Source organism: Mytilus trossulus, chromosome 13 (assembly GCF_036588685.1).
Source record: "Mytilus trossulus isolate FHL-02 chromosome 13, PNRI_Mtr1.1.1.hap1, whole genome shotgun sequence".
Taxonomy (NCBI): Eukaryota; Metazoa; Mollusca; class Bivalvia; order Mytilida; family Mytilidae; genus Mytilus; species Mytilus trossulus.
The window spans coordinates 18,478,962-18,506,838 of NC_086385.1; the positions used below are offsets into that span (position 1 = coordinate 18,478,962).

Sequence of the window (27,877 nt, forward strand, 5' to 3'; positions counted from 1 at the left end):
TTGACATGTAACCACGCCTCTCTCATTCTCTGCCACACAGATATAACTTAGTAGACTAACGTTTGATAAGAAGTGTAGATTGACATGTAACCACGCCTCTCTCATTCTCTGCCACACAGATATAACTTAGTAGACTAACGTTTGATAAGAAGTGTAGATTTACATGTAACCACGCCTCTCTCATTCTCTGCCACACAGATATAACTTAGTTAACTTACGTTTGATAAGAAGTGTAGATTTACATGTGACCACGCCTCTCTCATTCTCTGCCACACAGATATAACTTAGTAGACTTACGTTTGATAAGAAGTGTAGATTTACATGTGACCACGCCTCTCTCATTCTCTGCCACACAGATATAACTTAGTAGACTTACGTTTGATAAGAAGTGTAGATTTACATGTGACCACGCCTCTCTCATTCTCTGCTACACAGATATAATCACCAACATCCTCAGGATTGACATTGTGTATTATCAGTGTGGTTTTATTGTTTTCTTCAGTTACAACTACTTTATTATCAGTGGGCTGAAGTTTGACCTCATTTTTATACCAGGTCACTGTAGGTTGTGGTTCACCTCTGACCTCAACTTCAAACCTGAAAATAAATGTATTATTGTACATGAACTTATTTATAACTTGCAGTGTGATTAAAAAAAAAAAAAAGAAACCAGAAACCATTTTTCAGCTGTGACCATCATTTAAAGATTGAGATTCTATAATTATCATGCTTTTTATGATAAGATATCTTATCAAATTGAAAAAAATTGCTTTGTCAAATATTTTGATACATAAATATGTGTAAACTAATGAGTAAATGATTCTTACCTGGCTATATCTCCCTCAAGTACTCTAGTCTCAGGTATCAGAGGTCTAATGAACTCTGGTGACATTTCCATTCTAGTGACATGTCTGTCAGGGCCGACTGATATGTCCATCTCTTCCTCATCTTCTTCATCTGAAGTAGCTGTAGTACAAAACATTTCATGACTCCATTGATTAAAGCAAGCTCCACATAATTATAACTACTTCATAACATCATGATTTCTAAAACCCCTTTTAAAACTGACACCCAAAAAAGGCTGAAGTCTTGTGTAATCCCCATAAACTAGTCAAATTGCCTGTTCCATAGACATGAATTTTTGGTCCATGATAGTTGTAGTCTGTGTTTAATGGTTTTTTTTCTTCATTTAATGCTGAAAATGCATCTGTATATTCTTGATATTTCTCATGTTATTTTTTACCATTGGCATTTTATAGCTTACCTACAGTATGGGTTTTTGCCCAGTGTTGAAGGTCATACAGAATATTCCTAACTCTTCAAATAAAATTGTTTTTCATTTTAACATATTCCTAAACAACTTTTAATTCAGAATTTTTTTGTATTCATGATGTACTTAACATTTTAACAATAGGTTATTTATCACTATCATACACTTTATATAACACTTACGTTGAACAACCAGATTAGCCGTTGTTACACTTTCACCAAATGGATTTTTAGCAGCACAAGCATAAACACCAGTATCATCTGTGAAAACTTCTGGAATTGTAAGTTTACATACACCAGTGTTCTCATCGTACTCTGTTTTGAAATCAGTACTTGGAATGATCTCATGATCATCCTTGTACCATTTGACCACTGGTGTTGGAATACCGACCACTGTGCAGGTCATGGTAACTTCATTGCCGTCTTGTATGATCTGTGGCTTCAGTAAATCTGTGAATTCAGGTGGCACTTCCTCAATGGCCTGTGCCTCCTCCATTGTGTCATATTCAGGAACAAGATCTGGTTTACGTTTGGCTGGTTCACCTATAGGTTGACCGCCAGTTTTGTCAAATTTGTCTGATAATTCCTTGTCAGGAATAACTATTTTCTTTGTTATCATTTCTGGTACAATTTTTTCTTCCTCTGTTTCAGCTACTTGTTTGAAGGGAGGTAACTCTTTCTTTGGTATTTTGGCTGGTTGAATTGCTTCTTCTTCTACAACTTCACCAACTTCCTCAACAGGTTGTTTTGGTACAGTTTTTTCAACTGGTTGAATTCTCTCCCTTTCAGGAGATTCTTCCCTGGGTTGTTCTTTGACCAATGGCTCAGGTTTTGGCCTGTCAATGATGGTGGGTGTGACTTCCATCTCTTCTACTTCATATGATTTGAGTTCAACAGGTGCGTGTGGCCTCTTTACAACCTTTATGATAAAAAAAACCATTTATGATTACAATTAAATAATAAAGGACACATTTAAAAACAGTAATTTTTGTTGTGGTTTTTTTTTTTCAATTTATTTTCATCAATTTCACTGATTTTATGTTGTTGACTGCATATTTGTACTTTTTGTCTGTGTTTTCAAGACTGTATTTTTTTTTCCTTATACTGAACAAATTGTTAAAGAAGAATTATCAACAATTTAAACAGAAATTGGAAATAAATTTGTACTGCTAAGAAATGACAGAACTTGATTTAAATGTTAACAGTTGTACAAGCAAAAGACGACTTTCCCTTTTTTTAAAACAGATAAATATTCTTAAAAATATAGTTTGCATATTTTATTTCGAAAATAAGCATTTTATTACTATGTTCAATCATGCTACTTGGTTTTGAAATGTTTAAGTTCACTGGAGCACCATAGTTGCATATCACATTCTACATGGTCAATCATAATGTTTGAACCCTTTGTTTATGAAAGTTTATTGGAGCACCATAGTTGCAATTACCATTCTATTTTTTATCAATACCTTTGGTACAACCTCCTCTTCCTCGACATCCATGGTTTCATCCTCTGTAGTATATAACTCTATTCCTGTGTCCACAACAGTTAGGTATGACCTTGTACTAGCCTCACCGACAGGGTTCTGGGCAATACATACATACTCTCCCTCATCCTCAGGGAAGACCTCTACGATCAGTAGATTTATCTCCCCTGTGTCAGGATTGTACGATATAACATACTCATCATCCTGATCAATGTTTTTACCATTGTGGAAGAATGAGATCTGTGGTGGAGGTTTACCAATGATTTTACAAGGGATACTGAGTTCCTGGCCATCAGCAACCTCTAGTGATGGTAATGGTTTGACAAACTTGGGTGGGTGGAGTGACTCTGTTGGTGATGGCTGTAATTCTGCCATGTCAGATGGTCTCTTTGGTATAGTTAGTTCCTCTGTCGCTGGCTCTACAATATTTAACAAACGTATTCAACGGAAATACTCTATCTATGAATAGTTTAAATCAAAATCAAACTAAAAACTTTAAAAATAAGTATTTTAAAATCCTAGTTTTACAGGTCCTGAATTATAAATACAGATTATAGAGCTTACAATTTTTCACAAAAAATGTGTTCTTATAGTCATGCTGATGTCTGTTTTATCTGTACTATGATGCAAGAAAATGTTACCTACCTTGTACGTAAAGTGTAGAACTACATGTTGTTTCTCCTATCTCTGATACAGCTCTACATGTGTACTCCCCAGTGTCTTCTGGTCCGACCTCTATGATCAGTAAGGTAGTCTTACCCTCCTCATTCAATACTTCATAATGAGGTGAAGGTACGACCTCCACACCGTTGATGTACCATGTTACCAGTGGTGGAGGATAGGCACCAATCTTGCATTCAAGTCTAAAAGCAAAATACATATATTTTATGAGATCCAACTTCGAAATTTCTTAACATGGTACTTATTTTCCCCAGAATTTATTTGAAATAAAGAAACCTAAGAATTTTCTAATATCTAATCATTTTTAAACTATATTTCTATTGAAGTTATTTTTATATGGTGAAAGCGAATATCTACCTCCCAACCTCACATATTGACCAAATTTTAGATACCTAACATATATTTCTGGTTCTAGTGAACACCTACCTAGCTATGCCTCTCTCCCTAACATATATTTCTTGTTCTAGTGAACACCTACCTGGCTATGCCTCTCTCTCTAACATATATTTCTGGTTCAAGTGGTGTAACAAACTCAGGTTTCATCTCTTGCTGTATAACACGTTCCTCTCGTGTGATAGTTGTTGTAGTCTCAGTCATTGTATAAGACTCTGTCTTAGGAACTATCTCAATGAATTTCTCTTTTGCTGAAAAAAAGAAAAACCCAATAAAATCACTTCAACAACTAAATCAGTTTGTTTATTCATTATTCATTCAATAAATGTTTTCTAAACATGGTTCAACGCATTGATTTACATAGTAAAAAAAATTTAAAAAAAAATGAAATTATGTCCCCCTGTTATTCCCATCTAGCACAGTTTAACATTGTAAATATTTGCTGTTAAATTTTAAATTAGAGATATGCTGATCCAATACATTAACTGTACTTATTATTGTTACATGTAACAAATAAAATCTGTTTTATTGTATAGAAAAAAAATCTAAAAAAAAAAAAAAAAAAACCCTATATACTTACGAGCCATGGTAAGAGTTGTTTTACAAGTAACAGATCCAACTTCATTCTCCACGTTCAGTTGGTAATCACCTTCATCCTCCTTCTGGGCATTGATTATAATCAAGATGATTGTGTCCTTCTCCCGTACTATGTTACGTCTAGGTGTTGGTACAATAGGTTGTCCATTGATATAGAAGGTACACCTTGGTGGTGGGTAAGCCTTGACAGTGGCTTCCAATCTGAAATTCACAATGAAAGTTTTAAATTAAATCTTTTATCTATTTCCAGCAAAGATTGTTCCGAGTTACTTTCATCCATAATTAAGAAATAGTTTTATTGCTGAAGATTTTAACTCACTCTCACTACTCAATCTTTTTTAAAACTAATACACTTCAGTCATTAACTTTGGTTTTTTTCTTCACATATACTTTATGTAAAAGTTTATTTACTCCATAGAGTTTCTAAATTGATACAATACAATTCATTAATTGTTTTTTTTACTTTAAAAGATAAGAAGTTCAAAATTTTGAAACAAAACTTTGCACATGAACACTTGAAAATACATAGAATGAAATTCAAAACAGTGGTGGCTGTGGCCATTGATTGACACATTAAATTCAGCCATTGACTAGGACAATTTAGGTGAACGTTTGTATGTAACGACCAATGCTCACTATGCACTTTTAAAAGACTCTTAAACTATGGGGTCACCAAATTAAAGGTTCTCAACACCTAAATAAAGTAATTTGAAAAATTAATCAGAAATAACACAATATTTTGATTTATATAAAGCAAAACATAAAGATTATTCCTGATTAATTTTTCAAATTATTTTATAATTAAAGGCGTTTAGAAACCTTAGGTGACCCCACAGTACAAATGTCTATCGTAGGTATGTCGTGAACAGTGGTAGTTACAGACAAACCTTCACGTAAATTGTCCCAGTTAATGGATGAATTTAATCTGTCAATCAATAGCCACAGCCACACTGTTTTGAATTTCATTATATGGTTAAAAGGAAAAAGAATGTTTGAAAAGAACATGAATATTTTAAATTTCTTTGCTCAGTATTGAAATTTAATTGTCAAGAAAAATGACTTTTGAAAGAAATAAAACATACTTGGCTGTTTCTCCTGGTTGGAACTCTGTAACTGGAGAAAGAGCTTTGACAAAGTCTGGTGGTGTTGTCTTGATTGTGGTAATGTATCGCTCTTCTAGAAGTCTGGCTTCTTCAGTGTCTATAAACATACAGCATGAACAATAAGTATATCTTTAACATAACATTTTACCATATTTTATACAATGGCATAATCTTTTCACAAAAATCTTTCATAAGATCTTTAGTTTAACAGAAATGTTCATGGCTGTAAGTAATTTTTCTCATAAGATATTTTGTAAAAATGTTTGTTGCAGTAGATAAATTGGTTATTCTTTAGATGATAATTGTCCGGTGTTCTGTTAACCAGTATTTCACATTGTCTCTGAAGAAGATTAATCAATAAAAGTACTTCAAACTGTGACATATTGTATGAATACTGTTTTGTTTTGTAAAAAAGGTTTTATCTTCATATTGATTTCTTGTATGTTTTCATTTTTTTTTTCATGTAATACTTTTGTACATACATTTCAAAATTGTGTATAACTGAAACAACAACCATAATAAATAGTAAAGTCTTATTATCTATTTGACAATACTTCAGATATTTTGTCTGTTTTCTTAGAGTTTGGTTTTACTGACTATGTACATTTTGATAAAAGCAACAGAACTCACCTTACAGGTATTGAAGTAAGAATTGTGCAATTCTTTTAACATGCAGCATTGACAGATGAGGAGAATCCAGTCACACAATCCATGCAAATCTTTCCTGTAGGCTAAATCTTACATGTCATGATAGTTAGTGAACACACACAGAAAACACTACGAGTTAGTTAAGATATCAGGTAAAACAATGCATTCTTGTTTATTGTTAATCAAAAACTGCTGACAAATATAACAAAAAATCTATATTTCAAATACAATTAATCAATAACCAAAAGATGAAACAAAGTTAAAATTCTTTAAACTTTGAAAGTTCTATTAAAAATTTGTATATATTTTTGTCAGCAGTTTCATTAGGAAAAAGTTTTCTCTATGGCTGAAAGGAAAGCAATTTGTAAATCATAACATTCTAAGTTAAAATCACATAGAGGAAGATGCCAATCCTTTTAAATCCAATAAAACAGGATAAATTTGATAAGAGCTGTTATTCTCATTGCCCATACATATTGAAACTCAACTTTAAAACAGACTGAATTCTCTTGATAATAATTAGGTTTTTATCATTCCCATTGATAGTGGATTTAAAAGGATTGGCCCTTCTGCATTTCATGCTTCTCATTCAATCTAATTGGAAAAGATTTCCCCCTAAATTTAATGAGTTTTGCTAAAGAATTCAAACAGTATACTTTACACCATTCAAACTCATTCAGTGTTCAATTCATTGAATTTGAATGAGAGTGCTTGGATCCATATTCATAATTCAATGACAGCCATGCATTAATTTAAAACTACAATTTTTTGACAGAAAACAAACAGGAGAACAAATCAAGAGAAACTCCCAGCATGCCACTGTATCACTGCATCTGTAAAAGACTAATCATCAAACATGCTCACATTATAGTACAATAATGGATGCTCAATTCAATTTTCAAAAAGCCAAAATAATTGACACTTGAAAGCCTTTCATTTAAATATGTAGACTTAAGAACTGGTCATTTCATGCCATTCAAGTTAGTTTGGAAAAAGAAATCATGCCATTTTTTTTCAATCAATGTTGCTTTTATTTACCATTCATAAATATTCTTTTTTTTAAAACTTATCATTTATTCAAAATATATATTCCTTCCCCTTTTACTTGTAGAGTTACTTCCCTTGTTAAATCTCCCCTTACCTTGTACATAGAGCTCTGCAGAACATTCTGTTTGTCCTATAGCATTCTTCAGACGACAGGTAATCAGTCCACTGTCCTCTGGGAATGACTCTTTGATAGTTAATACTGTACTGTTTGGGTTTCTCTCAATCTGTAACAAGTTTCAAAGATAACAACCTGTTATATATATGAAACTAACAAAAGTTTATGGTTGTTTCTTGTAAAAAAATATTCTGTGCTACCCTACACAGTTTTATGTGGTTACCTTTACACTATTCATAACTTCTTAAAAGAGACAGGAGGCGGCTTTCAATAAAATAAATTCTATAAATTACATCAGCTATACATTTTAAAACAAGAATCACTTATTAAAAGATCTAGTAAATGCAAAACCCAATATAAATTACCCCAATAAAACAGACGCTATCACTTTATGAGAGATGCCTTAAAAATCAACTTTTACATCTTTTAAAAGAAACACTAGCTTTTCAATACCAAAATGTAACAAGCATAAGACACTGACCTTGTAGTTTCTTGAATCCTGGATAACCTGTAGACCATTCCTCAGCCATTTGATCTCTGGTTGTGGTTGTCCAGAGAACTGACATTCAAACTTAGCCCCACTACCTTCCGTCACCAGGGTGTTGGTGATTGGTTTGGTAATGCTTGGTGGTTGTAGTTTCTGGGCAGATGTTGGTTGTGGCTGCTCTGTTTCACTTTCCAATCCTAAAAACACATTGTCTTGTATTTTCAATTCATTTTATTTATGCATTCTTCATTCATAAGAAATTAGAATAGTAACAGAAATATCACACAGTGTGTATTACAATTTATTAGTTAAATTTCAGCTAAGAATTATTGTATTCATATACTTGTTAAATTACCTATACAAGTAATAACAAACTGCAAGATGTCTTTTCTTCTAAATAAAAAGAGACTAAACCATCAAAATTTTAAACCAGTATATTTCACCAAAAAGAGAAAAACATTGTACTCTTATTTAAAATTTTCAGCATTGTAAATATTGAATATATGAATATTTAAACAGATCACCAAGCCTTTCAAAACCATTCTGGTCAACTAAATTGGATAAAAGATCATACCATGAACTTTGAGGAAAGCTGAGGAGGTTACTTCCCCTGCTTTGTTCCTAGCGACACATCTGTATGTTCCTGTGTCTTCTGGGAAAGCCTCCAGTATGTTCAGACTGTGTGTACCTTCTGGTGTGGTCTCCATCTGGAAATACTTGGATGGCTTCACAATCTGGTTGTTACGGTACCATGTCACAACTGGAACTACAAAACACAAACAAAAACTAATATTTGACAGAAATTGTGAAAAATGTGTTGTAAAGATATATTTGTAGTAAATAATCATTGAAGATCATATGGGATGTATAAGGAATCTTGTTTGGATGTCAGCTGTCATTAAAGGCTATCTAATTGAAGTCTTCTATTTGCATATCTAAATGTACAAATTTTATAAGCTATAATTCAATTTTTCTTAAAGCAGATTCGTAGTTCACACATACACTTTTTCCATAAAGGATTCCTATGATAGGATTTTAGTTATTAAGATATATAATGAAGAATATTTTAATTTCCAAATTTAAAATAATATTTTTTGCAACAAATCCTATTAAACACGGTGTTAACCAAATATATGTATACATCATGTATAAGTACCTGGATAGCCTGATATCTTGGCAACAAAAGTGGCAGGTTCTCCCTCATCAACTACATTATTCTTTGGACCTTCTACAACAGCAGGGGCCTTTACTGCTTCTATGGGCTTTGGTTTCTCCAATGTTTCTGGTGGTCCAACTGGCACTGTAGAAACATATGTTGAGTTAAAAAAAAGTCATTATACTTTTGTCCTTCATTTATTAAAGAAACTTGAAAGTTTTCTTTTTATTAGCATAAAAAAAGTATCTATAAATGGACATGTAACAAAATAGTTTCAAATATATAAATGGTCTTGAACAGTTGTCTCATTGGCAATCATACCACATCTCCTTCCTTAAAATGAATATAGAAAATCTGTTAACTACTTACATTCAACATTAAGTCTAGCTGTACATGTTGCCTTGCCAACTGGGTTCAAGGCCACACAACTGTATTGTCCAGCATCTTCAGGTTTGACCTCATAAATCAGGAAGGTGTTATTCTCATCTTCCTCAATAAACTTGGTACGAGGACTGTCTGGGATTGAATGGCCATCCTAAAACATATTCCAATGTTAATAATATTTTCATTAGACCTATAGAAACATTCACATTTTAATTATAAAGCTAATAGTTCTATCTATAATGGTTCAAAAAAATACAAGCCAAACTGATCAACCAGTTCAGATTTCCTAGCATTAAATTAACAATAAAGAGTCCAACTTTTGTGTTCATGAATATGACAATATGAAAATTATATGAGGTAAAAATCAGTGTGATAAGAAATCCCAACAGCAGTCTTTTTCTGTGGAATAAAAACTTCAAAATATCTTTTTCCTTCCAAATGCTTAAAATAAAATTGCTTTTTCATTTAAAGATGTACTGAGATGTTTGACAAACCTTTTGCCATGCAACAGTTGGTTTAGGACGTCCAGACACTTGACAATCAAATGTGGCTGGTTCTCCCTCTAATGAGTTAGTATCTCTAATCAGACTTCTGAACTCTGGGGGCTGGTCTCTTTCTGGTTCTTCTTCTTCTACAATTAACACATTTATCTTCAGTATATACACAGTATCTTAATTACACATTATGGTGAATTTTCAACTTTTCATTTCTAATCCATCATGCAGTCCTATATCTATAACTTAAGAGCACAATATGGAAATTTACTAAATTAACTATTGTAGCTAAAATTTCTTAAAATAAACTTTAAAAGTTATCATTAATAGGACCTGTAAATACAGTTATTGTGTTCAGCATTCTGTTGTGTATACATTAATCTTTGTTCTTACCTATGACTGTGAGTTTAGCTTTACATTGTACTGTGCCGTACATGTTGTAAGCTTTGACTGTGAACATTCCTGTATCTTCTGGGAAAACTTCAGGAATACTGAGTGTGCTCACGGTCTCTGTTGTGTTTATCTGGAAGTCATGTGACGGTTGGATCTCAAAGTTGTCACGATACCATGATATAATTGGTGGTGGGAAACCTTTGTAATGGACCTCCAACCTATAAATATTAAACAAAATTGACTAATCTAATCTGTTTTAAAAGTATTTCTGCTTTAATATTGTGAGAACAAACTTATTTTTTAAATAGTTAAACTATATGGTTATATGAAATAGATTCTTACATTTGTAACAGTAGATTATTAAATTTCTGCATTAAATTAAGTAAAATTATTTAAATATTGAAACTGAGTCTCATATTGATGACAACTTTTTATACAATGGGTTCAGAAATGGTTAAATCACCTTTTTTTTTTAGAAATATCTATATATTACCTTAGTTTTCCTAGTTACACAAGTAAAAGAAAATCTAGATAGAAATATAAAACAGAACTAACGTGACAGGTTTTCCTTCAGTTATTCTGGAAGGTCTGAGTGGCTTGGTAAAGACAGGAGCTTCTCGTCTTTCCAATGTAATAAATGTCTCTGACATCTTGGATTCCTCTGGTTGTTGTTCAGGCATGACAGGTATGATCTTGGCCTTCTGAATGTCTATCTGTATTTCTGGACGATCTTGTCGTACAGCTCTAGCTGCTGGTATCTCCTGTGGCAGCTGTCTGTATTGACTAGAGATGCTGACATATTCTGTTTTTCTTATTTCTTTGTCATGTTTCATTTTGACTCTAGTTTCTGCAGCTAAAATTAAACAAATAAAATCATTTACATTTACTTTTGTTACGATTTTTTTCAAACAACATAAAAAGCACAATTAAACAATAAAAAGTTTATATATAAGAACAGATATTCTTAACATTGAAATGAAACATGTAAAATATGTAACTTATAAATGTAATCTTTGTATGAATTTTTCACTATTAAAAATACCGGTATCCTTCTTTAAGTTATCTTTATAAACTATCCATTAATGTATATCTTAACATAATTACCTCTTTCAATTTGCTTAAGTTGGAATTCAGTAGCTCTTGGCTTTTCAAATGCCTTTTGTAATTCAGGTGTTCTCAGTTCAATCTTGTGTCTTCTATCCAATTCAATTTCAAGCTCTCCTAAATAAAGATACATACATTGTATGAATATTATCATGATTCTTACATCCCATTAAAAGTAATTTTGGATTACAATAGAAAATATCAATCCTTTTTGCTACCACTGCAAAAGTTTAATGCATACACTTTACAATTCTATATTGAAGAATACAAAAGAAAAACTACATAGATAGTTTTGATAGATTATAATAAAAGATATTTTTTTCATATCAAACTGTTAGTATTTAATAACCATCATATATCATACCTTTAGGAGCTTGTCTGAGTTTTGACCTCCAATCGTCCTTGGGTACAACAGACAAGGTTGTACTAGCCTCAGCTTCACCTTCAGAATTCTTGGTGACAACACGGACTTGTCCTGCTTCATATTCCCGTACTTTTAGGATTGTCATGTAGTGCATCATACCATCATAACGTACTTGGAATCTTGATCCCTGTTAACAAACAGAAGCATATGCAAATATAATATTTACTTTGAGAATATAAGAAAGAGTCTGAGGATTTGACAGAAGTAAATCTCAGTTCGATTTTGACAGAATGAACACATGAACTAACAAGTTATCTAAACATTAATAAAGCAGTAACAGGCTGGTGACTAAAAGTGTTGTATGTGGGGTTGTAGGATATAAGTAGTAGTGCCTCCACATTGTTATACATAAATTTTGACCCTAATCTTCTCATATTCTTCAAACTTCAAATTCCTAATTAGAATACTCACAGCCATGATCTGAGTTTCGTTGACCCACCATGTGACACGAGGTCGTGGGTGGCCACTAACTTTGACCATGAATTTAGCTGGTTCACCCTCAGCGACTTCTATGGGTTCTGGTTTGAGATCTATTGATGGTGGATGTCTTTTCTTCTTTGGTTCATGTAATTCTTGTTCATCTAGTATCATAGGACTGTAAGCATATAAAGATAAGTATCAGAGTTTATATTTTATAATCATGTTTTATCACAGAAGAGCAGTCAAGTGCTGTTTGTCATTATCTTGCTATCTAAACATCCAAACGAAATTGTAAATACAATTTTATAGATATAACTCTAAAGAAAGCTTGTATCATATGTGTTTGCCTTTGATGAAATACCTGATATTATATAACTCTGATTAAAATTACATTTTTATCAGTATTAAAACAGTCTGCTATTTAATTTCTTTATTTTGCAACAACTGAACATAATTGATAATGTAAAAATACTTACGTTCTCCAGTGTTCCTCCATTTCTTGTAGTTTAATAGCGCCCTCTCCTGGCAACTGGGTGTCAGAAATAACTGCTCTCTTGCCTATAAAGATTATAACATTTTAAGCTTGCCTATAAAGATTATAACATTTTAAGAAATTTATATAGGATTTAAACGTTTACAAAGATTTCAAATGTTTGTTAAAAATTAACATAAGATCTGCTATTCAAAAAGCAACTTTTTCTTTTTTTCTTTTCTAGATTTTCATGAAGGTCCCTTGTTCATAATTTTTTTTTTAATATTCTCTTTCTTTTCCTTAACACAGTGCATTTCCACATTGCAGACCATGCCATATAAAGTAAAGAATTCTATAAGAGTAACAAACAAGGAATTCATCACCAACTTTAACATTTACTACAAAAATATCAAGTAAAGTAAACTGGATGTACTGATATCAGTACTATAAATAAGATGTAATTATACAAATTTGCATGGAACACTTACACTAGGTGCCATTCATATACTATAACAGGTGCTTAATCTTTTCAAACCTTGACCTTCACTTACCTTTAACCTTGACAACACATGACACTTCATCTTCACCAAATTGGTTGGTAGCTTTACATGTGTAAGTTCCAGAATCTTCTGGGAAGACATATTTGATGTCCAGGACAACAAAGCCAAAGTCATACAATGGTTTAAATCTATGACCTGTAAAGCAATCATATACATCATTTAGATTTCTTTCATATTTCTATTTTCCTGCTCACATAAGAGCATTAACACTGAATATATATTGAAATATAACTTTCAAGAGCAATCAATGTGTATTATTAATATTTGAACATCTATTTTAGTAGCAGTCTGGTGTCACTGCTCAGGGGACTAACCATCAATTTGTACTGTCCAGAATATTTGATTGTATAATACAGTATATATAAATGAGTAAGCTATCAATGAGTTACATACAATGTTACTCCAGTTTATACTAAACCTACCATGATGAAGTGGTTCTCCATCTTTATACCATTCTACTTTCATCTTAGGGGCACCATAAGGTGCTAACTTGCATTCAAAATGTGCTTTGTCATTCTCCTTTAGGTTTGTTAGGTCTTTGAGAGGCGTCTTAAACTTAGGTGCTTGTTGTTTGTCTTTAGTGTAAATATCTTCTTCAGCTGGGGTTTCACCTTCACGGCGAATGAATTCACGTACAGCACTTTCTCTGTCCAGATCCCTGTAAAATAAATGAAAATTATCTATATAATAGGTGTTTACAATCATAAAAAAATCTGTGTGTATTGGTCTGTTTTACTTGACACTGAGTTTCTTTCCATAACAAATATTTGTTTTCCCAATACTTTTTGAATTTTTAATACAAAACAAAGTTTATATATTTTTTTTTTCTGGAGGAAAGGCGAGATTATATTAGACAAATTATAAGTTGGCCACTTAAAAGTAGTTTGGAACTGACACTTATATTCAAACATAAAAAAATACCATAATCTAGAGTAAAGATGTTAAAACCTAATTTCAAACTGCTTGTTTTTTTTTACATAAACTGCAACATAAAACATGCACTACCATAGCATTCAAACAAGTCAACAAAACTTTTCAGAGAAATTGTTGAGACAAATTTTATTGCATCAAAGACAGGACTCACTTAATGGTTTATATATAGATGGGGAAAAGTCAACAATAATGGTCAAATTATTATATTTCAAGAAATGGTGAATTTAAAATAACAAAATAGTATCATCCTTATGATAATAAGTACTTATATTTCTGCTCTCACTGTACACTTGTTTCAATTTTTGAAAGACTATCAAATAAAGGATGGATATCATTTCAAACTTAGGTATAGAAAAACAGAATGTACGCTGAAGGATTACTGGAAGTAACCAGAAGAAATTACAGTTAGGATCATAAAACATTTTTGATGAAATGATACTCCTCAGGACAAGTGGTCAAATGTGAAGAATGGTCAAATAACCACACTAATGGAACACTGGTAATAGATGTCAACACTGGTCAGATGCGTGGAATAGACTTGAGTTTCAAGGAAAATCAAGAGGGTATGGTCTGGATACTGACTTTGGTAATAGGAGAAATCAGACCAATTCATACTGACTTTGGTATTATGAAACAAGATAGAGTCAGAGAGAAAGAGAGGGAAAATCACGACTATCAGACCTGTTTTGTATTTTTTTCATGACTGGTGTTCTTATCCTCAGTGATCTTCTGCATAATTAAAAAAAAAATACACATTAATCATTCTTTATTCATGCAATGTTAATTGTAAGCTTATTAATTGTAAGTCAATACAAAAGTTTTTGAAATAGTCAGTAATAATAGAACCTTCAACTATAAAATAATATAAGTCCTAAATCATAATGTTTTTTTATTCAAATTTTCACTATTCAATAAAACTAAAATATCATTCATTTTAAAACAATACAAATAATATTAAAAATAAATTATTTATGAGTAAAATAAAGTGCCAGCCTTTTGGAAGAGAGTCGACATTATTTATAATGTTACAGATATTACAGACACGATCCCTACAATAAAAAATAACTATTTCAGATTAAAAAAGCAAAAAAATACAAACCACAAACATGCACAAATAAGGGAGAAAAAGTGCAAAGACAAAATATCATAACAATATCAGACTCAAATTTACATATACATCAACAGACTCTACATACAAATTTAACTCCCGGAAGCCATTTCATCAAGTCAAATTATTTCAAATACACAAATCATAGTTTTGTCAACAAATATAAACAAACAAATATGATACATATCAAATTCCAAATAAAATGAAATGTATCATACTTTGTCTGTGGACAAATTGGTCTGCTAGTGCAGTATCAATTACATCATTCTGCAAACAGGAAAGCAGCTCAACACTCAATAAAAGCAGGAAACCAGCCTAAAACTTAACAGCAGACAACCACTCATTTCTAACCTCAGGTAGGGTTTCTGTTCAAGTTTTATTACAGCTTCTTGGACAGTATCTGTTGTAGGTTTCCATGGAGATGAAAACACAGCTTCAAGTAATAAGAGTTCTTCATCTTGAGGATAAGGTGAGATAACTTGTTCTGTGTCTAAATCTGGCAAAGTAAGTTTCAGTTCTTCAACTGGGATGACAAGTTTAGGTGGAACTATAGGAAATTTCTCAAAAACAGTTCTAGTTGTTTCTTCAGATTCATAGACTCCAATGCCACCTGGTTGTTCAGCAGACATTACTCGTGTTTCTGTGTCAGTAGATTTTCCTGGCTTTGGTGGTACAAGTGGTACTGTTAACTTTTTCTCTGCTAGAACCATCCCTTTCTGGAGAGGTCCTGGAAACAGTTGAATTTTCTTTTCAGTCACTTCTCTTTTTACTTCTGGGTATTTTCCCTTGCCTTTAACAGTAACGGAAGTTTGATATGTTTCATCTGTTGGTTTTGTTTGTTTTCCGATGGTTGACACTGTCACAGTCTTATCAATCTCTGTATCCCTGATAACCCATGGTGGATAATCATCCTCTGGTTTACCTTGGACTTGAGGAACAGTTGTAACAGACGTCTGAAACTTTTTCTCCATCGGTTTCCAAACTTTCTTTTCAGCAGTGACAGATTTCACTTTATCAACTTCTGTATCCCTGACAACCCATGGTGGATATTGCTCTTCAGGTTTTTGCTGGGTTTCTGTCTGAGGAATAGTTGTGATAGATGTTTGAAACTTTTTCTCGATCGGTTTCCAAACTTTCTTTTCAGCAGTTATAGTTGTTGTCTTGTCAATCTCTGTATCTTTCATCCATGGTGGATACTGAACCTTTGGTTTCTTTTTTGCCTCTGGTTTTTTACTGACTGTCAAAGAGGTTTTGAATTGTTCCTCAATTGGCTTAGGCACTCTTTCTTGTGTGACAGTTGTGTCCACTTTTGTATCTTTAACCCATGTGGGATAAGTAAGTCCAGGTTTTCTGATTGCTTCATCAGGCTTTCTTTCAACTGTGACTGATGTTTCATACTGATCTAATGGCTGTGGTCCTTTCCTACCTTCTGCCATTACAGTAGTAGTTTGTTTCGTTTGAGTTTCCTTTACCCAGGGTGGGAAATCTATATGAACTGGTTTCTTTGGGACACTGACTGATGTTTCATAAGTTTTATCTTCCGTGTCTTTGATCCATGGTGGGTACGTGAGTCCTGGTTGACTAATGGCTTCATAAGGTTTACTTTCAACAGTGACTGATGTTTCATACAACTGGTCTGCTGTCTGTGGTCCTTGTCTTCCCTCTGCCATTACAGTAGTAGTTTGTTTAATTTGAGTTTCCTTCACCCATGGTGGAAAATCTATGTGAGGTTTTTCTTTCAATTCAACCGGTTTCTTTGGCACTGTGACTGATGTTTCATACTGATCTGTTGGCTGTGGTCCTTTCCTACCTTCTTCCATAACAGTAGTGGTTTGTTTAATTTGAGTTTCCTTTACCCATGGCGGGAAATCTATATGAACCTTTTTCTTCAAATCAACTGGTTTCTTAGGGACAGTGACTGATGTTTCATATGTTTTGTTGTCTGTTTCCTTGACCCATGGTGGGTAGGTGAGTCCTGGTTGACTGATTGCTTCATCTGGTTTACTTTCAACAGTGACTGATGTTTCATACAACTGGTCTGCTGTCTGTGGTCCTTGTCTTCCCTCTGCCATTACAGTAGTGGTTTGTTTACTTTGAGTTTCCTCCACCCATGGTGGAAAATCTATATGAGGTTTTCCCTTCAGTTCCACTGGTTTCTTTGGCACTGTGATTGATGTTTCGTACTGATCTGTTAGCTGTGGTCCTTGTCTTCCCTCTGCCATTACAGTAGTGGTTTGTTTACTTTGAGTTTCCTCTACCCATGGAGGGAAATCTATATGAGGTTTTCCCTTCAGTTCCACTGGTTTCTTTGGCACTGTGACTGATGTTTCATACTTATCTGTTGGTTTTGGTCCTTTCCTACCTTCTTCCATTACAGTAGTGGTTTGTTTAACTTGAGTTTCCTTTACCCATGGTGGGAAATCTATATGAGGTTTTCCCTTCAGTTTCACCGGTTTCTTCGGTACTGTGACTGATGATTCATAAGTTTGGTCTTCAGTTTCCTTTACCCATGGGGGTAAATTTACACCAGGCTTTTTCTTTGATTGCACTGGTTTCTTAGCCACTATGACTGAAGTTTCATATTTTTTATCTGAAGGTTTTTGTACTTTTCTTTCCCCTGTGATTGTGGTCGTTTGCTGAACTGTAGTATCCTTAATCCATGGTAGATAGGTACTAGAATCAACTTCATCAGGGCGTCCTTCTTCTGGTTGTCTCCCTTGGGTATCTAATGATACTGTGTATGTTTTGTCAAAAGGTTTTGGTCCTATTTTCTTACTAGTGACGACTGTCTGTTTCCCGACAGTTGTATCAGTCACAGCCCATGGTGATGATGTGTCTTCATCTTCTGATTTTGTTACTGATAGAGATGTTTGATATGTTTTGTCTGTTATTTCTGGGGCTTTATGCTTGCCAGTAACTGTCACTGATTGGTCAAGTTTTGTCTCTGTAGAAACCATCCAAGGAGGATAAGTCTCTTGGCTACAATATCAGACAGATTGTATAAGAAACAATATTGAATACTATAAAATAAAATTACTGTCATTATTACTTTTAACATCTTCAATAATTTAGATTGCAAATATAAAAATTATATACTTTTTAACATGTTCATTTTCACATCTTTTGACATAAAATCTATATCAATTTTAAAATAATTCTTGACAGTGATCTTATTTTATTAAACAGTTATTTATAATTATTTTTCAGGTGCTTTCTAAATTCTAAATGCAGATTATGTCTAATCTACTAGTCAAAGAAATAACATGCAAGGCTTTACTAGAAGTTAAGATTTAAAGTGAAATGGTAACTAAATTGTGTGTAAAAATAATCATGCTAAAAGAAATATCAAATAAAATTGAATGCATACATCTAAAATAAATTAAAAGACAACTATTTTTGTTTGAAAGGGTGATGAATAAATGATAGTTTGGAAAGAAATGTTTTGATGTTAAGGGGAGTAACTCAGACCTTGGAATCTGTTCTTTTGGTGGTGAAGGCTTCTTGGCTTTCTTTTTCTCTCTTGGAGACAATGGTTTGTTATACCTATATAGTAAGTCAAAACATAAACTACAGATCTACATATATATTTTTCTAGATTAAATCATGATAAAAGGAGTGAAATAAAGTATTGTCTATATAAAATTTCTACTTCTAATATCACATGCATTAACTATCTCATCTGTTTCACTATATAAATTAAAATTGTTGTATGTTAATTATCTATTGTCCATGAAAATCAATCCAAAAACTCTAAGGCATTAATACTTTTCCACTTAATTTGTCAACTTATTTCTTTTTTGGAAAAAGGGGATTTCCATTAAAAGAAAAATTAGATTCCTTAAAATGGTCAATAGTTCACCTTGTTTGTTCATATTTAGTCTGTAATGAGAATGGAATCTCTGGCTGATATGGTGGCTGTAAGTCATCATTTCTGAAAATGTCATCAATTTTTTTTGTACATTTTCAAGTATTTTTGAACAATTTCAGTTAAAAATATAAGTATTTGTAGAAAAATAAGAGATAACTCAAATGACTGAATTTTCAAACAACATAAAAACCGATAAAGATTTATGCATAACCAATCTAAGTCATACCATATTATTCAGTTAAGTCTATAGTGTTTGTCAAAACTTAAGTGTAATTTTCCTGCTACTCATGCTAAAAGTATTTTTTGTAACATAAACATGATTAAGTTCTATTACAGGGAAGACCCTATTCAACATGCTGTTCAATATGTCACACCCCTACCTGTCAGATTCATCCTCAGTAGTATGTACCAGTCTTAGGGTACCAGCTTCAGTATCAGAGACATAATGTATCTCTTGGACTGGTCCTCTTTCACGGATCTCATAATGACTACAAAGCATTATGGAATATTGAAATTAATCCAGTTATATTACAACATTTCTTAAAATCCAAAATCGTATTCTTTTTCAACGCAAAGCAAATGTTTTCTATTCTATCAATTGTCTATTACTTGTTTCAAATAGAATGAATGAAAACAACTTATTTCTAACCAGATGATTTCAAACCTTTATAAAACCAACATTCAAAATATTTGCAAGTTTTCATTGGATGATTGAGTGAAAGAGTGAAAAAGAGGCAGAAAATGTAAAAACAATTCTTCTTTTATCAATAGCCATGAATTCAAATAAACTATTACTTGTTATAAACCTCGACACATGATGTACAATATTTATAAATTAACCAATAACTTTGTTGTTCCAACATTTATCAGATCAAGGAGCACAAAACAATCTAAGACTCATCATTCTCACTACATCTCAGATCTAAATGTATTATGGCACTCCAAGTCCTTAGATCAGACTTAAGTACCTGGCAAACATGCTTGTTAGTCAAAGGTAAGGGCAGGTTCATCTATTTACATAACATCAAAATCAAATTCAGTTTAAAAAACAACAAGGTCACTGTAACACTTGAAAACAAACCAAATCGTTACTTTTTTCAACCAATGATCATGCCAGGTAAAATAGTGGGGAGGGACATCACACATCAAATTAAAGAAAGACCTATTGCTTTTATTGGTTATCAACTAGGGAAAACTTTATCATAACATAAAATCACTTCACAAGGAGGGTTTCAAAACATTTTACTGCAAAAAGGAACATCTCAAAACACAAAATAACTGACCTATCAGAATCAGTGTACTGGTAACCTTCTGGGGGTTGAATCCTAACTACATGTTTAACCTTATGTATCTGGGGTGCAGCAGAAGGTTTTTTAAGAGCTGGTTTAGGTTTAGTTTCTGGTGGCAATGAAGAAGCTTTTAGAGGAATGCTTTCCTCAAATTCTTGCCTCTTTATGAACCTAACTGGCTTTGGAGCTAGCTTTGGCATCTTAGATGCCTCCAAAAACATTCTTTTCTCTGTTCTGTGTTGAACTCTGAAAAGTTTATCACCAGTTGATTTTGACAGTTAAATCTATCCATACTTTTAAGAGGTATTGTCATCTTTAAAGAACATAGTGTATATGAAACTGTTAGCTATTTTACAATTTAACAATGAATACTTTAAAGGAAATAGCCCTGGGTTCATTTCAAATAGTGTCCAACATTTAATAATCAGTCTTATTATTAGTTTCTACTTTCTTCATGCTTTTACAACACAAGCTAATTATTTTTCCATTGAAGCTATTTTATTTTTTCCATACGTGAGCAATTCAATTTAAAAAGCTACATAATATACAGCTTATACTCAAGTCAAGAAAACAGAAGCTAAATTAATAGGTGTTCAGCTGATTAGTCCAACTATTATATAAATTCAGCTTGCACATTCAAAATATGATATCTCAATTAACCTTTCTTCCTCTGGATATTCATCAGGGGCCATTCTCTCGAGGTCAATAGGACTGTTTAATATAATTATAGTGTCAATGTAAACTCTACGTAATAAATATATTTGCATCCCCCTGCATTTTTATTTCATATCTTATTTCTGATTGTATCAGATGGAGCATTAATAAACTAAACCCAACAAGAAATGATTCTTAAATATAAATAGTGATTTCATTTCACTTGTTGTTTATAGAAAGCTTATATGGAACAATTCTAATAGTAACTATCACTCAGTATTGTTTCCACAAATTATATCAATTTTTTTTTTATTTAGAACACCATGCCGTATCAACAGATATCATGCAGTGTACCTTGATCTGTCTAGTTCATCCTCTGACACAAGACGTAGATATCCTGATTCTGTGTCGGAGGCATAACTTATCTGTTGTACAGGTCCTTCCTTCTCAATCTCATAACTAGTAAAATAATATTAGCAGTTGTCATTTCATTGTCTTCATAATTTTGTGTTTTCATCAGAATGGAAACTCTTCAATTTTGAAACAAATATAACTTTTCTTAAGTAATTCTTGTCTAAGCATATTAAACTGATCTCATGGATTTTCTTTTATTAAATCTTATATTACTACTTTTAAAACTAAAATTAGTTTCATTTACTCTTCTAAAAATTCTCTTTCAAATCCTCATTTTGTTAAAGGGGTATGAACAGGAAGCATGCAGTGAAATAGTATAATAACCCTGGAGGAGATGGAAATTTGACTCTTTTCTTGGCTGGCTTATGTTCTGCTACTGGTTTCTTTTCTGGTAACAGTTTCTGTTCTGGTACTGGTTTACGTTCAGGTGATAGTTTCCTCTCTGGTACCCATTTCTGTTCAGATACCATTTTCTTTTCTGGTACTGGTTTACGCTGTGGTGTTGGTACTGGTTTTTGTGCTGGTATTATTTTCCTAGGGGTGTCTAATTCATCCTCAGATACAAAACGTAAATATCCTGATTCTGTTTCTGAGGCGTAGTTGATTTCCTGTACTGGTCCTTCTCTTTCTATTTCATAACTAAAGTCAAAGGAAACCAGTTAGTTTTAGATTTTGTTTCAAGTGAAAAGAAAAAGATAATGAAAATTATAATTTAATTTTCAAAGTAGAAAGGGTTAACTTGCTAGTCTTTTACATTAAATCTCACATAGTATAAAACGACAAAGTTTTGTAAACATTTACATCCTTTTTAAAAAGCTTAAACTTTGCCATAGTTTATCATGCAGATAAAAATAGATTAACCTTGGAGGACTTGGTAGTTTTACTCTCTTTTTGGTTGGTTTCTTCTCTGGCACCTTGTGTTTAGGAGTCGGTGGTGTGGGCGTATAGACTGGAGCTGCTCTAGCTGGTGGCATTGATTCTTCTGGTGTCTCAAACATTCTCTTGGCATCAGCCACCGACTGAGGCATTAGCTCTTCCTCAACCTCCATTGGCTGTTCTTGTTGAGGAGGAGGAGCTTGAGGTCTAGGGGCCCAGGCAGGGCTTACCTTTTCCTCAAGGGGCTTAGCTCCAAGTCTGGGAGGAAGAAAATATCATTTTCATACTAGTCAAGAATTTATTTTCAAAAAATGTACATTTCAAGTTTAATCAAACATGATCCTTGTATATTTCAAGAGACTTTTTTAATTTTCCATAACAAAGTAAAAACTTCAATGTCAAATAAGGGAATCACCAATCCATCTTCTAACAATTCTAGTTATTGGTTCTCTTCCTTTACAATTACTATATTACTATTACAAAATGCTTCTAATCATAATTCAATATATCTTATTCCATTTTTATCAATCTTAAATTGTACTTATATATATTTTAAGAAAACCTCATGCTTATAGGAAAAAACACACAAAAAACAAAAAAGAAAACGGAACAAAAAGTGTTGAATTGAAATAAGAAGGATAAAAACATATATATAGTATAATGTAATGAGGGAACTTGTAATTCTGTTTTCCATTAAAAAAAATTAAAAAACATATGTTTTATATATTGAGTTTTCTTAGTCTTGTTTAAACAATTTAATGATGGCATTTTCCATCTACATCAAATTTGTCTAACCTTCTCCGTTTGGGTATAGGTGATGATTCAGCCGACATTGTGGCTGGTGTCGGTGGTGGTGGTCTTGGTGGTGCCAATGGTGATTGTTCAATGAACTTCTGAGATGGAGCAGTTTCCATTGGCTCAGTATCACTTAACATTCTAAAACACGCATTTCTTAAATTACTTTAATAAATTTCACATTTATTTGTCTTAAATAGAAGCGTACTGTAAAAAAAAAACTCCACTTAGTACTAGCACTAAAAATAGTTTAATTATAAAAAAAAAATTGCTGTTTTTACAGGAATAATTCTTTAAATGATAAACTATAGACATAAGTTACAAAAATTCATTTAAAAGAATTTCAGATTTTCAAATATGAGTGAAAGTTAAGTTAAATGATAAAATCTAATTCTGAGTGTAATTTTAAATAAATATTAATTTTCAAATATTAAAACTTTGTACTAAATTCTATCATTAGTTAGAGAACTTGTATCTTAATTAGTTTTTAATTAGTTTTGTGTTGTTGACTAAATTCAACAAAAACATCTCTAAGCAGATCATTCATTAGTAAAGAAATTATTATTAATTTACTAAATAAAAGCAATATTCATAGTTAAATTTCTAAATTTTGTAATAAATTCTATCATAAGTTTTAGTGAGAACATGTTTATTAGTTTTGTTTTTGACAAATTTTTTTCAAGCAGATCATTCATTAATAATAAAAATATTAACATTAATTCTACGATCGTTGCCAAAGATATAATTTTCTTGACCTCATCAGTTTAACTAACTCAGATTTCACAGTAATGAAGAAAAACTAGACTAGACTTTCTGTAAAGGGTTACAGGACTAAGTTTTATATTATTTTGACTATTTTTGAAGTTCACATTACACATTGGGAAATGTTGACAATCTAACATGCTGTTAAAAAAACTGTTCATACATGTTAAACATATCTCTATAATTAAAAGTTACTGTCACAAAAGGTTTGATTTGGTTAAAAATGACAGGCTTGAATTGCAAAATAACTCTACAACATAGTTGTTCAACTTTTGGAAAATTCCAAAATGATTTTTTTCTCTGTTGGTTTATTTGATTCATATTTTCAATGCCTTCAGTCTTATCAATCACCAATCATATTTCCATTTATTATCATTTTTTTTCTTTTTCTTTCCTAATTGCATTCAGAACTCAATACATGCAAATAATCTACCATAAAAACACAAATCACTAGCATTCAACAGAAATAGAATAAATCTAATCTGACTGAAAGGCAACCATGGATGAAAACAAACAATCAGGGGGAAAAAAATCCAGATCATGCCAAACAACAATAGTAACCTCTTAGCTTCCTCATCAGGGACCAGTCTAAGAGTAGCACTAGCGCCCTCTGTGACATAGGAAATCTGTTGTACAAAGCCCTCTTTCTGGATGTCATAATGTCTGTCAAAAGGAAACAAGGTAAGGTTAGAAGAAAACAAGAGCAGGTTTTTAATGCTAAAAAGATGATTTCTTCATTTTCTGACAAGTATTTCCATAATTTCAAAAGTAAAGATAGGACAAGAATTCCTCATTTTATATAAGCAAGAAAGAACAGTAGCAATCTCGAAGCTACTTTGTTTATTTATCACATGATAAGAATATATCACTAAAACATTAAATCACATCTATCTTATCTTGACTTATAAGGGAAGTGGTATTTTACAAAATATAATATAATTTTCAAGCTTGGTAATTGGCATTTAAGCAGAATTACCATACTAACTATACACGATGTTACAGAAAAACAATGACTTTTATGAAGGGTATTTAGGATCCCTTCATCTCATGCATGTACAAAAAGCAAGAATGTCTTACTATATTGTACTTGTACTTACCATCAATAGATGTGCATATAGAACACAAAGTATATTTGCAATTGGTCAATGTTCTCTGATAAAACATTGTCCTATGTAAGAGTCAAAACAAAACCAGATCCACTGGGATCCAACCCTGGGGAAAAACAAACTCATTTGGGAGATTATTCATGCCAAAATTATATCTCTTTTTTTTTCTCATCCCAAATGAGCTTCTATTATATAAATGTTGACTTACGGTGGTGAGTCTGTCCTTGGTGTGACCGGCTGTGGTTTTGGTGTAGGCCTAAGGACCACAGGTTTAGGCGCAGGCTCTGGCACCTCTTTAACTGGGGATACTTGTTTCTTCTGTATGGTTATCTTCTTCTTTGGTTCTGGTTTCTTTACCTCAGCTAAAAATAGTCATGAGTAATCATACAATTACAACATTTACTTCTAAATGCTATATTCAACCATTTTTGAAATACTATGGCTTTTCTACCTCAGGCATGGATTACCTTAGCTTGATTTGGCAAAACTTCAAGGAATTTTGTTCCTCAATGCTCTTCAACTTTGTGCTTTTTTTTGGCCTTTTTAACTTTTTTGGATTCGATTTTATTTTTGGAATAGATTGAATCTATTGTAGACGAAACGTGCGCCTGACGTATATACAAAATTTAGTCCTGGTGTCTATGATGAGTTTATATTCAAGCATTTCTTCAAATATTTTAAAGTTATTTCATTGAAAATATAAATAATATTAATAATCCTTAATATTCATTTTTATTCCACAAATTTATCTAGAAAATTTGTCCGCTTTCTCTTCGAATAACTAAAGAGCCAAAAGCTTTAAAAAGTCTTTCAACATCTATAATTTGAGGCAATACAACCAATAATCGGTCTTTGACATATCAAGGATATTACTACTTACATTTGACTGTCAGTTTTCCTCTGGTTGTAGCTGTTCCAGCCACATTAGCAGCAGAGCACTGGAACCAGGCAGAATCAAATGGTTCTACTGTATCAATGGTCAGTGTAGACCTGCCACCTTCTGTCTCAATCCTAACAACATATCAGATTAAGTTATAATGTAGTCTTTAAAATGTATTAGACAAAGCTACAGTAAAAGGGTGATTTCATAGAATTCTGATGCTCTGGATTTTGTAAAAACTAGAAAAAAGTATGTCAAATTGTAGATAGTTCCTTGTTTTAATCTTAATCATTTTTGATACAAGTCATAGTTCAAAATATATCATTACAAAAATGAAATTCACCTTTTTCACTTAGACTATGTTATGTTTTCTTTACTATTTTAATATATGAATAAATTTGATTTTACAGTGTATCCATATTTATAAAACTCTCACCTGTAAGGTTTGTTTGGGATCAGCATCTTGCCATCCTTCTGCCAGCTTATCATTGGCTGTGGTATACCAATTACCTGACATCTCAAGGTTACTGGTTGACCTTCACGAATGTTGAAGTTCTGTATCCTTTCTACAAATCTGGGCGGTTGCATTTGTTCTTTTTCTATAAAATATCAAATGGAAATGATTAAAACCAATTTACTTTTATATTTAAAATTCAAAGTTCTATTTTAAACTAAAATCACAATTTTTCAATCACTTCGACTTATCCCCATCTACAATTTAGTGCTTTTCATTTACCCTAATAATATATTGACGCATAGATACAAGTTTTTGACATCACATCAATTATTAAATAATAAAAGTAAACCTACCTAGTATTTTAAGCTCCACTGTGAATGAGTTTTCACCTGCCTTGTTGTTAGCAAGACATACATAATGTCCGGAATCGTTTCTGGAAGCAGCCAGAATGATCAGGGAGTTCACTCCATCTTCATTGACAACAATCTATTACAAGAAATAATTAATATAGTTAAAAATATCATATACTATTATATGCTTTTCGTTATAACTTTTTACAATTCCATTTTTAAATCATTAAGTTTATGTCATATATTTATTCTCAGAATTTGCGTTTACTTATTTCCTAAACACAATGTTGCTTAGTCTTTAAGTCTTCAGTGTGATGTTTTCCAGAGTGTTGTTTGTATTTTTTTCCTTTTAATAATGTGTTGTTTCGGTTCCTTGTCCTTCTTTTTTTTCTTTTTCTAAAATAATATCTTTATTGCACTTTTCTTTGTTTCTTAAAGATCTGATCTGGTTGTAAAATCTAAACTCCATTGTTCATCATTGAGGACGTTATATAGTTTTAATACTTAGGAACAGTAACACTTAATCATGCTGTTTCACCTGACCAAACTTGGATTTGAATATTTTATTATACCATCTTTTATATTCTATTGAGATGAATTGACATTTCTATGGTCATTACTGTTAACTTCTTACCTTGTGTTGGTCATCATTGTGAACTTGTACATCATCCCTGTACCATGTTAATTCTGGGGCTGGACGTCCAGAGACAAGGGTATCAAATCTTACAGTGTTGCCCTCTCTGACTTCACGGTCCTCTGGGACTTTCTTAAACAGGGGCCTAGATAGGGCCTCCATGATGCCTCCCTCTTCTTCTGGGCGCTTGTCCTTATCTTTGTCACTAAAAAGTAAAATAAAGAGTTTTGTTATTATTATTTTTTTTTTATCCAATTGATGCATGCAAAACAATAAATATAAAATATAAACTCATTAGTCACAAATGTATACTATAAGCTGCAAGGCACACTTCAATGTATTGAATTCTTAATGATGCCCATTTCAAAGGAGTGAGAACAAACATAGGCTCTTACCCAATTGAATTCAACAATTAGCAAAACTCATAAGTATAGTGAGCAATAAAAGACAAATGTAAAATATTCAATTCTAAAAAAAAAATTTGATCTATACTTCACATACAACTATATGAAACTTCAGC

At 32.3% G+C, this 27,877-nt stretch overlaps 1 protein-coding gene across 1 annotated transcript in view; it reads right to left on the minus strand.

The window, feature by feature from the left end:
• LOC134694149 (titin-like) overlaps positions 1 to 27,877 on the minus strand; it is a 210,078-nt gene that overhangs the window by 178,769 nt on the left and 3,432 nt on the right. Inside the window, exons 7-42 of the mRNA XM_063555147.1 lie at positions 27,358 to 27,562; positions 26,727 to 26,859; positions 26,353 to 26,515; positions 25,917 to 26,047; positions 25,245 to 25,398; positions 24,492 to 24,593; positions 23,169 to 23,309; positions 22,359 to 22,631; positions 21,822 to 22,136; positions 21,438 to 21,542; positions 20,424 to 20,675; positions 19,521 to 19,628; positions 19,132 to 19,203; positions 18,741 to 18,815; positions 13,654 to 13,889; positions 13,223 to 13,366; positions 12,676 to 12,757; positions 12,191 to 12,374; positions 11,720 to 11,906; positions 11,356 to 11,472; positions 10,807 to 11,104; positions 10,252 to 10,469; positions 9,859 to 9,995; positions 9,350 to 9,515; positions 8,981 to 9,124; positions 8,399 to 8,590; positions 7,819 to 8,021; positions 7,317 to 7,446; positions 5,507 to 5,624; positions 4,408 to 4,625; positions 3,913 to 4,078; positions 3,399 to 3,616; positions 2,736 to 3,172; positions 1,453 to 2,188; positions 828 to 966; positions 377 to 597 (exon numbers count right to left, since the gene is read on the minus strand). Coding sequence (XP_063411217.1) covers positions 377 to 597; positions 828 to 966; positions 1,453 to 2,188; positions 2,736 to 3,172; positions 3,399 to 3,616; positions 3,913 to 4,078; positions 4,408 to 4,625; positions 5,507 to 5,624; positions 7,317 to 7,446; positions 7,819 to 8,021; positions 8,399 to 8,590; positions 8,981 to 9,124; positions 9,350 to 9,515; positions 9,859 to 9,995; positions 10,252 to 10,469; positions 10,807 to 11,104; positions 11,356 to 11,472; positions 11,720 to 11,906; positions 12,191 to 12,374; positions 12,676 to 12,757; positions 13,223 to 13,366; positions 13,654 to 13,889; positions 18,741 to 18,815; positions 19,132 to 19,203; positions 19,521 to 19,628; positions 20,424 to 20,675; positions 21,438 to 21,542; positions 21,822 to 22,136; positions 22,359 to 22,631; positions 23,169 to 23,309; positions 24,492 to 24,593; positions 25,245 to 25,398; positions 25,917 to 26,047; positions 26,353 to 26,515; positions 26,727 to 26,859; positions 27,358 to 27,562 — 6,920 coding nt within the window. The remainder of the gene's footprint in view (positions 1 to 376; positions 598 to 827; positions 967 to 1,452; positions 2,189 to 2,735; positions 3,173 to 3,398; positions 3,617 to 3,912; positions 4,079 to 4,407; positions 4,626 to 5,506; positions 5,625 to 7,316; positions 7,447 to 7,818; positions 8,022 to 8,398; positions 8,591 to 8,980; positions 9,125 to 9,349; positions 9,516 to 9,858; positions 9,996 to 10,251; positions 10,470 to 10,806; positions 11,105 to 11,355; positions 11,473 to 11,719; positions 11,907 to 12,190; positions 12,375 to 12,675; positions 12,758 to 13,222; positions 13,367 to 13,653; positions 13,890 to 18,740; positions 18,816 to 19,131; positions 19,204 to 19,520; positions 19,629 to 20,423; positions 20,676 to 21,437; positions 21,543 to 21,821; positions 22,137 to 22,358; positions 22,632 to 23,168; positions 23,310 to 24,491; positions 24,594 to 25,244; positions 25,399 to 25,916; positions 26,048 to 26,352; positions 26,516 to 26,726; positions 26,860 to 27,357; positions 27,563 to 27,877) is intronic.